The following is a 13,916-nucleotide window of genomic DNA, read 5'->3' on the forward strand; positions in this document are numbered from 1 at the left end:
CGGAGGTTGAGGTGATGGCAGTTCGAACCCTGCCACAAGCGAGTTGGACCAATGACATGGTTCATTAAATTCCACGCTATAAAGTCCTCTGTAGGAAGGGGCAGCGTCCTAGTCTTCTGATAGAAGGGAGTTTTGTGACGTTAGACCAAATCATCATGATTTCAATTTAATTTATTCATATTCTTATTTTATTTTATCTTTCTTGGCGTGGTATTGTCGGAGTACAAAACAATGACAGAGATTGGATGTGTCCAGACCACGATAAAGGTATTATCTGCTATTCGCTGTGAGGGGCGGGAATGCACGTCACTCCGTACTCTGTGTAAAGAAGATATCGTGTCGTCGTTTGTTAGTGAGCAAGATCGCGAATATTGACAACTGTATGATTTACATAAAGATGTCTACGTGTGACCAGAAGATGTCTACGAGGATTTTCTTTTCTTTCTCTGTTAGCGCGACATTTTTTTTTTTTTTTTATCAAACAAGCACCCGGCTTCGCCGTCCACTTGAAGGGTTTTAACAAAATCGACGAAACCACTCTGGACCGCGAAGCCGCGGGCTTCGCCGGGGGTTTGCAACTTCAGAGGACTTGCACCCTCGCTGAGGACTTGCACCCTCGCTGAGGACTTGCACCCTCGCTGAGGACTTGCAACTTCAGAGGACTTGCACCCTCATAGGACTTACGACCTCGGAGGACTTGCAGCCTCCAAGGGCTTACAACTTCGGAGGACCTGCACCCTCGGAGGACTACTTGCACCCTTGGAGGACTGGCACCCTCGGAGGACTTGCACCCTCGGAGGGCTTACAGGGAGGTGTCCGCAGATTGCCACGCCGACTAAGCACTTGAAGGTTTTTAACAAAATCGACGAAACCACCCTGGACCGCGGAGACTTATTTTTTATATTATATTAGATGCTCAGTGGTAACTGGTAGGAATGTCGATATAAATGACATTCCTTCCCAAGATATGTAGATCATCCGAGTTTGAAATGGAAGAAAAATAAAATAAAATAAAATAAAATAAAATAAAATAAAATTGTCTGGTTTAGAATCAAACGCTACTAATTAATATCTGACTAATTTCCGCTAAATCTGAAACCATCTACCTCACACGTAGAACTATATCGGTCAACTATTTACATGTTGTAATATCAGTTATCCGCTTGGTTCTAGGTACCACTCAAACACTTGACCCAGAAGAACCTTGCAAACCCGAAGACCCGACCTGATTCGACCTGATTCGACCTGATTCTGGGTCTGACCTGATGGCGGCGAGGGTCATGACTGACTCGAAGGTCATGGTGTAGTCACTCCAGATCCAATAGTTGCAGAGGTAGTCGTTGAAGGGGAAGTACTCGTAGAGGTTGTAGATGAGGAAGAGGGACATGACGGACATCCCTACGTTCATGTCCGTGAAGGCGAGGTTGACGATGTAGTAGTTAAACGGCGTCTGCAGCTTCTTCTCCACCTTGACCGACAGGATCACCAGGAAGTTCCCCACCACCGTCTCGATCATGATGAAGAGCTGGAAGAGGAAGAGGAGCACCTTGGACACGGACCACTCGATCCCCGGAGCCCCTGAAGAGAGGACCACGTCCTCGGTGCCATTGGACCATCCGGAGGCGTTCCAGGCCGAGAGGTTCCGGTAGGTCAAGTCGGCTCCCGGTTCCAAGCCCTCCGGGTCGGGTTCCCCTACCGTTTCGAATTCCTCTACCGACGAAGAACTCGCCGAGGAACTGTCTGGAGGAGGTGTCGACGAAGTCAGGGAATCTTCGGCCTGCGCCAGCGAAAATTCCTCTGTGGCTGAGGGACTTGGCGCCAGAGGACCTTCATGTGACGTCATCGGAGCCTCAGGTGACGTCAGCGGAGCCTCAGGTGACGTCATATCGAAGACCGTTGAGCTCACGAAAGGCCTAAGAAGGCCCACCGTCTTCCGATCGGGGACCCCGGTCACCGGAGAACTTGTGGTCTCCGGAGGAGAATTCGTGGTCTCCGGGTGTGTCTCCAGAATCGTCCCCATCGTTGTGGGCGAAGTCTCCAGCGTTCTCCTGACGGTGGTCTCCATCTCTGGAGATTGTGTGAGTTCTTCTGTCACGTCGAGTTTGGTCGTGTTGAGGAGAACGGCGAGGAGGAGCGAGGAGGAGGACGCCGCCAGACCGGCGGCGGTGGACGAGATCGGCGAGAACGTCGTCGGTATTTCGGCGAAGTCCGTCGTGGTGTCGATCGCAAACGTTCTCAACGTCGAACTCCCGTCGATCTCGAAGCCCAGCGTGGCGTTGGCCATCGGCAGATCGATCTCCGTCATGTCGAGGAAGACCACCTGTTCCCTTTTGTCGAACTGGTGACACGAACTGAGGGAGGAAGACGTGGGACCAGTGATATGAAAGTCACCAAAGGAGCGTTACGTTACGTTACGGGTCGGTTGCCGTGTGACGTGGGCCCTGCCGCTTCTGGGCACAGACATCCAGGAGGCGTTCTTCCCTTCCATCCCGTAGGAGGCGTTGTCGACCTAACGCATCGGTTCCTCACGCTCTTCCGAGGTTACGATTTCTTCAGGTTACAGAAATTAGGCCAAAGGTGTCCTTAGGAGGGGAGCGGCGCCCTTTGTATACCTGACGAGGGCGGTGGAAAGTTCGTGTTCTTCAAGTTCGTCTGTTCTTCCAAGATGGTATGAACATATGTCTAGAATGGATCACCTCACTGTGTATACTAACCATCGATGGGACAGCAGGTGGATGAGAGGGGCGACGGGGGAGTGTGTGTGTGTGAGGAAGAGGGAAGGGGGGAAGGAAGCTGGGGGGTACTTATCACGAAGGATGAAACGTAGGGAGTGTGCTGGTGGGGGGAGCAGCATAGGGGGAATGGGGAGGTTACGAAAATGGAGGGTTGGGTAGGGGTGTGTGAATATTTTGGGTTAAGATTTATTTTTAAGTCGCCCAAGAAGACTGAGTTGGGTACAGATTTTTTTTTCTTCAAAATGATGTATGTCTGAATGGGAAGGTGGTAGGGTATAAGAGGGGCCAAATTAATGTGAGGATGAAATATACATGTGACTTCAACGCGCACACACACACACACACACACACACACACACACACACACACACACGTCAAAAGACAGCGACATACAGTTCTGAAGCCTGGAAGTGAAGGTCTTTGCTACTGAAGATACCATAACACCAAGGGCCAAGGTGACCAGATGTGAAGCTCCGGGGGCCTAGGTGGTGGGGGGCGGGGGGAGGCTGAAAAGAGGCTGAGGATGAGACGCGCAGGCGCAGGACGGGCGGCCCAAGAGAGGGCGGAAGATGCGGCAGGTGTTTTGGGGATGCTGGGGTCGAAGAAGAACGGGGTGGTAGTGGAGGAGGTGGTGGAGGAGGAGGAGGAGGAAGATGAGGAGGAGGTGGTGGGGGAGGTGGTGGAGGAAGTGGTGGAGGAGTAGGTGATGGAGGAGGTGGAGGAAGAGGTGGTGATGAAAGAGGTAGTGGAGGTGGTGGAGGAGGAAGAGGTGAAGGAGAAAGAGGTGGAAGTAATGGAGGAGGAGGTGGTGATGGAGGAGGAGGTGGTGGTGAAGGAGGAGGAGGAGGAGGTGATGGAGGAGGAAGTGGTGGTGGAAGAGGATGTGTTGGAGGAGGTGGAGGAGGTGGTGGAGAAGGTGGAGGAGGTGGTGGAGAAGGTGGAGGACGAGGAGGTGGTGGAGTAGGTGGAAAAGGAGGTGGTGGTGGATGAGGAGAAGGTGGTGGTGATGGTGGAAATGGAAATGGTGTCAGGGATGATGGCCATGACAGCTAGGTGGTGCACATGGTGATACTACAAGAAATGGTGGCAGCGGTGGGAGAAATGGTGAAAGGTCTAATGCTGGTGGTGGGAGAGGACACAGAGTAGGTGATTGTGGTTATGGTGGTAGGGATGGTGAAATCAGGAACGTTGTAATTACTCACCAGCGGTGATAGTGGTGTCATTGGGGTCAGGTCGGTGTCTATTTCCAGAAGACCGGAAAACTCTTGTCGAAGAATTCCTGGAAAAATTGTAAAACAAATGAAATAAAAGAAGGACAAGACGAAGAAGAAAAAGAAGTGGAATACGAATTAATAAGAGGAATATGAATAATACATACATATACCAAAGGCTTTTTCACCCTTACAAGGGAGGTAGCCAATTTTTTTTAATGATAATAAGAATAAAACAAAGAAGAAGAAGAAGAAGAAGAGGAAGAAGTAGAAGAAGAAAAGAATGAGAAGGAGAGGGAGAAGAGAGAGAGGGAGAAGAGGAAGAAGGAGAGGAAGAAGAAAAATATGAAGAATATGTTGATGAAGAAGAAAATGAACAGAAGAAAAAAGGAAAAGAAAAAGAGGAAGAGAGAGAAAAAGGAGAGAAGAAGAAGAAGAGGGAGAGGCACTAGAAGAAGAAAGAGAAAAGGACAAAGAAAACGAAGGAAAAGAAAAAGAAGAAAATGAGAAGGGCAAGAAGAGGGAGAAGAAGAGGGAAAATAAAAAGGAGGAGGAGGAGGAGAAATAGGAGGAGGAGGACAATCAGAATGAGGAGGAGGAGAATGAGAAGCACGAGGAGAAGTAGGAGGAGGAAGGGGAGAATGAGGAGGAGGAGAATGAGAAGCAGGAGAAGTAGGAAGAGGGGGAGAAAGAGGAGGAGAATGAGAAGTAGGAGGAGGAGGGGGAGAATGAGGAGGAGGAGAATGAGAAGCAGGAGGAGAAGCAGGAGGAGGGGGAGAATGAGGAGGAGGAGAATGATAAGCAGGAGGAGGAGGAGGAGGAGGAGGAGGAGGAGGAGGAGGGGGAGAATGAGGAGGAGAATGAGAAGCAGGAGGAGAAGTAGGAGGAGGGGGAGAATGAGGAGGAGGAGAATGAGAAGCAGGAGGAAGAGGAGGAGGAGGAGAATAAGGAGGAGAATGAGGAGGAGAATGAGAAGCAGGAAGAGGAGGAAAAGGAGAAAAACAGTGAATCACATGGAGTCGACGAAATATCTTACCTCCGCCAATGAGTCACGTGATCTCATTAGAAATAAACAAAGAAACTTTGGGGGATGAGCTTTGTTCCATTTGCTCAAAATCTAGGTTGAACAATTATTCTAAATTAATTTTTCATCTTTATTTATTTTTCTTATTATTATTATTTCATTTTTACAATGGGTGCGGTTTTTTAATCTAAGTTGAACGATTATTCTAAATTATTTTTTCATCTTTATTTATTTATGTTTTTATTTTATTTTATTTATTTATGTATTTATTCATTTTTATTTTATTTTACTTTATTTTTTTTTTTTTTTTGCAAAGGGTGCGATTTCTTAATATGGGGTCGATGGGCCTTTAGGAAGGCTTTCCAAAGTGGGACTACAAATCAATAATTAGCGGCAGTGAGTCAACATTTGGTGTCGTTTCCTGGAAGTCAGAAAACAGAATCCCATAAGAATAAGGTTAAACGAGAAGAGAGGGAGGTTCTGAGAACCTCTGTTTTGGAATCCAATCCTCTTGGTTATAAACGTAGTATTAATCATCGAACGCCGAAACATGTTTTATTTTATTTGTTTTTCTATTTTCATCTAACGTGATAGTCTCCCCCCAGGGATAGAATCGCCGGTGAACACCAAGAAGAGAATCCTCTAAAAATTATCATTATTATTATTTTTCACTATTATCATAATTATTTTTAGGAATTTGACGTCGCTCTTCTGCCTCTCCCTTTACCTTCTCTTCTCCTCTTCCTCTCCCTCACCACACACGCGATCAAAGCACCATAGATGAGTCAGCACCATGTAATTAATCGTCTTACGATTCCCTGAATGGCGTGGAAGCCGACTTGTGTGTATGGTCACCTCCACTACCCCTACCGCCACCACCTACCATCATAACTCTCCCCTTCCTTCCCTTTCTCCTTCATTCATTTCTTCCCTCCTTCCCATTTTCCTCCATGCATGTCTTACGTAATCAATATCTTATTTCCTCTCCTTGGGAATTTTATCTATTATCTAATTCTTCTCCCCAAGCCTCCTTTCCTTCACCTGATCTCAATGCCAAGGAGATGAATAAAATCGTCTGCTGGCACAACAACTCCGTCTCTTCCCACTCCTCCTCCTCCTCCCACCTCCCTTTCCGTCGTCTTTGCAGCCAAGTATCCACAAATAGAAGAGTCAATACCTGGAGTGGACCCTTCCCTTTCCTCTGGGCGTTGTTTCATCGACATTAGATAAACGGAGACATAAATAAATTAAAACGAATAAATAAACAAATTAAATAAAAATATGATAAATAAATTAATGAATTCGTTACAAATTGATATAATTGAGCTTGTTCTAAAAATCGTATGTAAGTAGTCTGCCCATTTTTGGTAAAAATAATAATAAGATAAGGATATCTGAGTCGACATGACGTCACGTGGATTTCTGAGGAATTTTTCGGACAAGGCGATATGACGTCACGTCTAAGCCCCGCCCTCTGACTCTTCGTTAGACAATATACTCTCGAGATTTTATTCTGGCTAGCGCAACACGAGTTTATCTAGTTTAAATGTTACAATACTATGATGATTAAGGCTGTATCAAATTATTAAAATATTTTTTGTGTTGTGGTCAGCAGATTTTATTTTAATCCCAGACCGACGCCTTTCGACTGAAAGTCATCGTCATTATCGTAGTGCATCAGTAAACTGTCTTACTTTATTCTTTGGGGCCATAACTACTTTAAGGACTTTATTCTGGCTGAAATCAAATTATTTTATTCAGCTCATTAGGTCCTCTCGTCCTCTACTCCGTTAAAACAAACATTGGTAGTGTCGATATTCCGCGCCTCATCCATATACTGTCGAGATTCCGCGACACATCCATTGACATTGTCGACATTCCGCCTTCATAAATGGAAACTGTTTTCTAGTTTAAAATTTACTTAGGGAGGGTGGGAGGGGTGTGGAGTGTATTTAGGGATGAAATGGGTGGGAGTGTTTTTATGCCTTTCCCTTTTTGGCTACCTCCCTTGAAAGGGGGAAAAAGCCTTGGTATATGTATGTATTTGATTTATTCTTCTTTATTTATTCTATTTTGTTTTGTTGTTTTACTATTTTAATATATATATTACAATGAAAGAAAACACCTACCTCCTTGATTTTTCAATTCTTGTCTTGTTAAACTATAATAACAGAAATACTGTGTGTATAACATAATCTAGTCTCAGCAAATTGCTGATACTGCCTCATACGACAGAATACTAGATGTAGGAGGACAACACTGTACTAGATAGTTGATCAGCTAGATTGGGAACTAGTTAGCTGTTAACATTGTTGTTCTGAATGACAATTACTCCATAAATATTACGGGTAAAAGCGATTACGTGTACAGTAACATAATTCGAACCTTCAAATATGTATTCAGATACCTTATCTTATATTTTTGTTGTTATCTGCAGTCTACTCATTCTTTTACGAAATTATGTTATTGCTTATAATAATTATATATTGGTATATATCAAAACAAATTATTATTTTACTAGAAAGTGTGCGAGTATAAAATGGATATTATTAAACAGAACCCCATAAATTACATACATTTTCTGTTTCTGCCTAAGCCACTGCGAGAAAATGAGCAATTTCGTTTCAATAAATTTGTTTCGCAAACTACGGTACGATGTGGGTCAATGGTGATGAAAAGTCATTAGAGTGGGGGTTTGTCTAAATTAGGCTAGGTTAGGTTAAGTTGGGTTAGGTACAGTTTGACTGAGGTTATAATCACCGTACAGTGAAGTTAATAGATTGGTCTAGAATAACAGGAACCTAGATTGATGGATTTAGCGGGTGAGTGAAGGTGGGTCCAACTAGAAAAGTGAATGGTTTTTGATACACTTCTGCCTACAACGGACCGAATGCAATAAAACATACAAGAAAAAAATTCACAATGCAATATGGTATTGTGCTCTGTTATAAAATGACTAATTATTCCTCTGATATACACTCCTTACCTTCTGAAGGATTTGTGGATTCCTGCCAAAGTTAATTTACTTGAAAAGTCAGATTACTTGAAATGTCAGACTAATGTTTACATCTAAAATTTGAATTCGTTCGTCTTAGGTTTTCTGTGACTGCGGAGGAGATTAATAGAAAACAAAAAAGAATTAGGGGTAACTATTTATTTAGCCCAACAATAACAGAAAGTCTAACCTGTAAAAGGAATATAATAGATGCACGACTGGCTATCAAAATTTCCTGGTCATCACGGGAATTCACCAACCAATCAGAATCAAGAATTCAAAACCATCACTTACCTTTATAAATTCTATATTAATTGATGGAATGAAGACTTACAGTGTGTTTTTTATCTTGTTGGGTCTAATGTATTAAAAAAATCAGAAGGATACTAATTTCTCTTTTGCAAACACTTTGTAATTCTGCATAGTTAAGTGTCCTCGATTTAATATTGACTACGCATTTTGCGAAGAACAGCATATTTTGATATGTCATCAAAATGCTTCGAATTTTTTTTCTTTCTACGTGGTTATAGCGTCAGTGATTGTGGAGAATTCTTCCTCGGTTATCAGTGCAGACTTGAACAGATTCTTTAGCTGGAAACTGGAAGCTGGAAGCCACTGGATAACCCAGAAGTCTTACATGAACACCAATACACCAGTTTCTCTTGGGGACGACCAAAGACAAATGTCTTACCTGCAGAGACCAAGTGTGTGTGTGTGTGTGTGTGTGTGTACGTATGTGTGTGTATGTATATGTTTGTGTACATATGTGTGCGTATGTATGTGTGTGTATGTGTGTGTGTGTGTGTATGTGTATGTGTGCGTATGTGTATATGTACGTATATGTATGTGTGCGCGCGCGTGTGTACGTATGTGTGTGCTCGTGTGTACGTTGGTGTTTACGTATGTGTTTATGTACGTATGTATGTGTATGTGTGCGTGATACACCACAACTATGGTCTTGGATCACGTGTTGGATTCGTGATCGACATCTACTACCCTCCCGCATGAAAGATCAGAGCTCATATGTGACCCGATCTTTAGGTAATGCTGTGGCTTTACACACACATAAATATCTTTGCCCACTAAAGTTGGAGTACCGGCTCGCAGTGCAGCGATGCTGATTTTTTCCCCAGTCTTGAGGGTGACTAAATTAGTGGTCGAGATCGGTCCCACTGCACCGTCGAGCAGTATGTGTTCACCCTAATTTAAGTATACAGGGAAGGAGCAACGCTCGTGGGTCCCCGTATCTTCCTCTCCAATTGCATATCTACCGTAGCTTCAAATTCATGTATAGTACCAAATTAAGCTACATTCTGTTTTTGGTTTTTAATTTCGTGTTTCTTCTCGGCGACACAAAAGGGAGAAAAAGAAAAAATAAACTCTGAAATTCTTCATTTGTTTATTCAACCCTTACTCTGTAATGAAAAAAGGAACACACACACACATACAGGCTTTCCTCCTCTTGCACGCTGCCGCGGGAAATGGGCCATCCAGGAGTCTGGACGTCTGAGCCTGAGGCTCTCAGACTCTTATGGACAGAGTTGGGCCTATTGGGAAGTCTTCAGCGACCTCAAATACCGCGAAGAGTCACCAGTACGTCCTGGAGGGTCTCCTTTAAGATTCTGACCCTTAAACATAGAGTCCCTGTTCTTGTACCCGGAAGGATTTAAGTAGATGTCAAGAAGAAAAAAAAGAAAAGAAAAAATAGTGACGTTAGTTGCGGGTACGGGAGAATTCTTGTGGTTTCTTTAAGGCCTTGGAGGGACTTTTTTTGGGGGATACTGGGGACCCTACAGCTCATCAAGGGGCCCGCAGATGATCTGAGGGTCCCGGAAATCGCCCAGGAGCCTCCTCCTGGTGAGACCCAAGTTCCGCGTCCGAGTGACCAGGACACAGAAAAAAAATCCATAATGATGATTAACATGCAATCCTGACAACTCATGTGTCTGAGGCTGGCAACATGGCGCAGTGAGAAGGGACACTGAGGTCCCCCACAGCCTCGAAACAAAAACTCTATTTGTGGCAGATGATGAAGGACGTCTGTGATGAGAGACACATTCTTTATAAAGAACATCCGTGACAAAGTGCGTCCTATGCAGGACGTCAGTGACAGACGTCAAACAACGACGTCAATTGGGGCAGACTCCTCAGTGGAGGCGTCTGTCTTGGCGGGAAACTCAGACACTATAACATTACAACAGGACATAAACTCTACTATATAACTATTTCTCTTATATTACCAGTTCATCTCGTACTGATATCTCATACGTAAAATATCCACTTTAATATACTTAGCTTAACGTATCCTTAATATCTCTAAAATAAGACAAACTGCATCATATTGCCATGCATTGTAGACTAGGGACGTTGGGAGAGGGGGCGGGGGAAGGGGGAGGCGAAGAAGGGAAACTAAGAGTGATATTAATTAAGGAAATGTGTCGAAGTAGAGGCATTGGTAAGGTGGAAACTAGGGTCTAGACAGGAGGTAAAGGGACGGTGGGAAGGTCGTGGAGATGAGGGCACTGGTAGGGAAACGGATGGAGGTGGAGGTAGGGAAATGGGATGTTAAGGGAGGAATAGAGAGGAATGGGATTCGCCTGAGTAGTTTAGGGAGCGGGGGTTAGGGGCAAATGGACGGGTGTGTCGCGTCAGCGTGGGTAAAAAAAAAAAAAAAAAAAAAAAAAAAAAAAACATGGCGTAGGTAAAGCTCATAACGAAAGTGAGGAGGGGGAAAGAGAGGAGATTTATAAAGAAAAAAAAAAAAGAGATAAAAAAGAGGTACTGACGGGAAAGAGGGGATATAGGGATAGAAAAGAACAGGGCTAGGAATCATGGCAAGCAGTGTGCGTACAGGCTACAGTACATAATATTATGTCCAGAACAGAAGTAGAGAGGCACGGCCGATAAACGAGGCACTTGGTGGCGTTTTCATATCGCATTGTCTGTGATTTCTAGTGTGACATTGTGCGTGTGTGTGTGTGTGTGTGTACGTGTGCTTGTGTACGTGTGTGCGTGTAAATGGGTGACAACGAATGCACAAAATCAAGCAATGAATGCTTTAACCCTCTGAGCGCCATTATTTCTTTAACAGTGAATACAAGAAGAAAAAAAAATATATCTCGTGTTTGCAAATGCATGTGTTTTTTCTTTCTCTTTGTGCGTGTGTTTTGCGTGCGCCCGCGATATAGAAAAAATATGAAGTTTCACATTCAGTTACAAAGACACGTGACCGCTCGAACGCACATCGACACAGAATCGGGGAGGGGTGAGTGGGGGGGGATCGTGTTGTTGTTACGGGGGGGATTGGGTTCTTGTTGTTGTTGTTGTTGTTACGGACTGTCAGTTCGCCAGCGCTTCAATCCTTGAGGACAATCTCGCGCCGGAGGGAGGGGGGAGGGAGTGTGTATACAACATGGGACATATGGTCGTCTTACGCGTAACAAACGGACTTCGACATATTCGACTCAAAGAAGGAGAAGGAGAGAGAGAGAGAGAGAGAGAAAGGTCCATTTAACAGTTCTTGCCGGACGCCCACAGTACGACGTCATCGACAATCGAACTCAAAGCTCAGCGACTCCTGGCGTATCGCCATGCACAGAAAATGAAGCCAAGAGAAATAGTAGCATCCCTGACTAGTTAAGAAACCTTATATAATAACTACTTATAAACCTAGTCTAGAATATCAGTATCCATAGTATATATATTTATATATATATATATATATATATATATTTATATATATATATATATATATATATATATATATATATATATATAGGTATGGGGGTTCACATGTTAAACCATGTTCACATGATCGTGCATGACAGCATGAGTTTTCTTATGTACATACAAATCTAAAAGTAACCAAATATATTTGCAAGGAGAAAAAAAGGCAAGCACACCCTATTTTATACATAATTAATCTTTTTGTATCACTCATACACTCACTCTTATATGTACATCACACCAAAGTATTACATATACATACACACATACATACATATGTATGTATAGACATACATGTGTATATATGTGTATACATATATATATATATATATTGTTGCCTTATGTTACACTAACTGGACACCCGTAGCCCCACAGTGGCTGGCAACGATCCTTGGGCTCTCCTACAGATCTCTTTGGGGAGTAAATTTGGACTACTGTCTGTGTTGTGTGAGTGTGGGACTGTTTCTGTCTCGGTATTCCATGTGTGAAAAGTTGGATGCAATATAGTTGGAGTTGACAAAGAGAGACCTTTTGGGCCCGGACCAGGGATCGAGTGTCAGGCCCTCGGGGTTGCACCACCAGATGGAGGCGAGGGGATGGATACTAAAAATTGGCAGCAGAGAGCTGATCCTCTCTGACGTCCATCTTGCATTGGTCTCTATGATGATGTCACCTCGAGTTTTATTTACTTGAAACCCGCGACCCCACGGCGACCGGCAACGGCCCTTGGGTCCCTCACATTGGTCCTGCAAGAGGGACGCCAGAGAGAATCGCCTCCCTCCTCACCTCCAATTGGAGGTGCAGCCCCGAGGGGCTGACATACGATCCCTGGAATGGACCAAAGGCCTGGCAACCGGCGACAGATCCCCTCCTCCTACACCTATAATCCAGTGACATTAAAAATTGAGAGAAAGAGAGAGATAGAGAGAGAGCGAGAGTCCAAGGAACCGTTGCCAGCCGCTATGGGGCTGTGGATTTCCAGTAATTAAATTCAAGGCAACATTGAAGATCAGCATTACACTCATATATGCACAATATATGCATATGATCTCACATGATGTATATAAGAATGTGTATACATATTTAAAGATTTGTACACAAAGCATACACAGATACTTGTATAAATATATGTATATGTGCATATGTATAAGTCCACATATATACAGCATAGAGGCCAATGCTGGGAACCTGCATGTGGTGAACCTGCCAAGTCTACGTCGGAGAGAATCATCTCCCTGCAGTTTGTCTTTAAATCCTGCCGACCTCACCCTTATCTGAATGTGCAACCCATAGGGGATGTCACTCGGTCCCCGGACTGAGCCAAGGACCTCTCTACCAATTTCAATAACTACAACTTTATTTGTTTGTTTATTCATCTATTTATTTACATATGAAGTGCCAACCGGCGACGGATCCTCTTTTTCGTCCTCTTCCTCCTATCAACTGGAATTATAGGAGGATTGAGGATTGTTGCCGGTTACTGTGGGGCTGTAGGCTTCCAACAAGTGAAAATCAAGGCAACATATATAGCATGTGTACATATAGATACATACATACATATGTATATATATATAAATATACGTATATATATATATATATATACATGTATGTATGTATATATACATTCATGTGTTATGTGCGCGTATGTTGGCGTGTGCGTGTACGCATTTATTTATCTTAAGCGTAATTACTTGTGCAAGAATTGCAGGAAAGAACCAAGATGATTGCATCCCTTCTGCTTCATTCAGTCAAACCCGAATCACTGATTCTCGCGGCTATGTGTGTATGCGTTTGTGTGTGTGTGTGTGTGTGTGTGTGTGTGTGTGTGTGTGTGTGTGTGTGTGTGTGTGTGTGTGTGTGTGTGTGTGTGTGTGTGTGTGTTTGTGTGTGTGTTTTGTAGGAGTCTGTGTATGTGTACTTCAACTCTTCAGGTTTTATGTTCTTCTTCTTCGCTGACATCCCCAGCGGGAGACTTCGAAGACCCGAAGTTCCTTCTTCGTGAGGACGTCCCTCCCAGTGAGTTCCCCTTTTCATGCGCGGGAGTGCAACACAGGAACCTGTCACCCGACTCTCCGATCTCCCATCTACGATCTCCCCCATCGCCCCCCCCACCCCCCACAATCCCTCTGTTCACGTGTCACCAGCATCCCACGGGTCAACCAGCAGGAACCGTCGTGATGCCATATAGGTGGTCATCATTCTCGCATCTGATAAAGACGAATCTG

At 44.0% G+C, this 13,916-nt stretch overlaps 1 protein-coding gene across 2 annotated transcripts in view; it reads right to left on the bottom strand.

The window, feature by feature from the left end:
* Positions 1 to 1,562, bottom strand: part of LOC143037245 (alpha-1A adrenergic receptor-like) — a 9,663-nt gene extending 8,101 nt beyond the window's left edge. For both annotated transcript variants that reach the window (XM_076205372.1, XM_076205371.1), the window contains exon 1: positions 1,263 to 1,562. In XM_076205372.1, the coding sequence (XP_076061487.1) occupies positions 1,263 to 1,516 (254 nt within the window). In that variant the 5' untranslated portion in view covers positions 1,517 to 1,562. The remainder of the gene's footprint in view (positions 1 to 1,262) is intronic.
* Positions 1,563 to 13,916: the final 12,354 nt, after the last annotated feature.

Source organism: Oratosquilla oratoria, chromosome 22 (genome assembly GCF_046742065.1).
Source record: "Oratosquilla oratoria isolate Oo_2021 chromosome 22, ASM4674206v1, whole genome shotgun sequence".
NCBI classification, from domain to species: Eukaryota; Metazoa; Arthropoda; class Malacostraca; order Stomatopoda; family Squillidae; genus Oratosquilla; species Oratosquilla oratoria.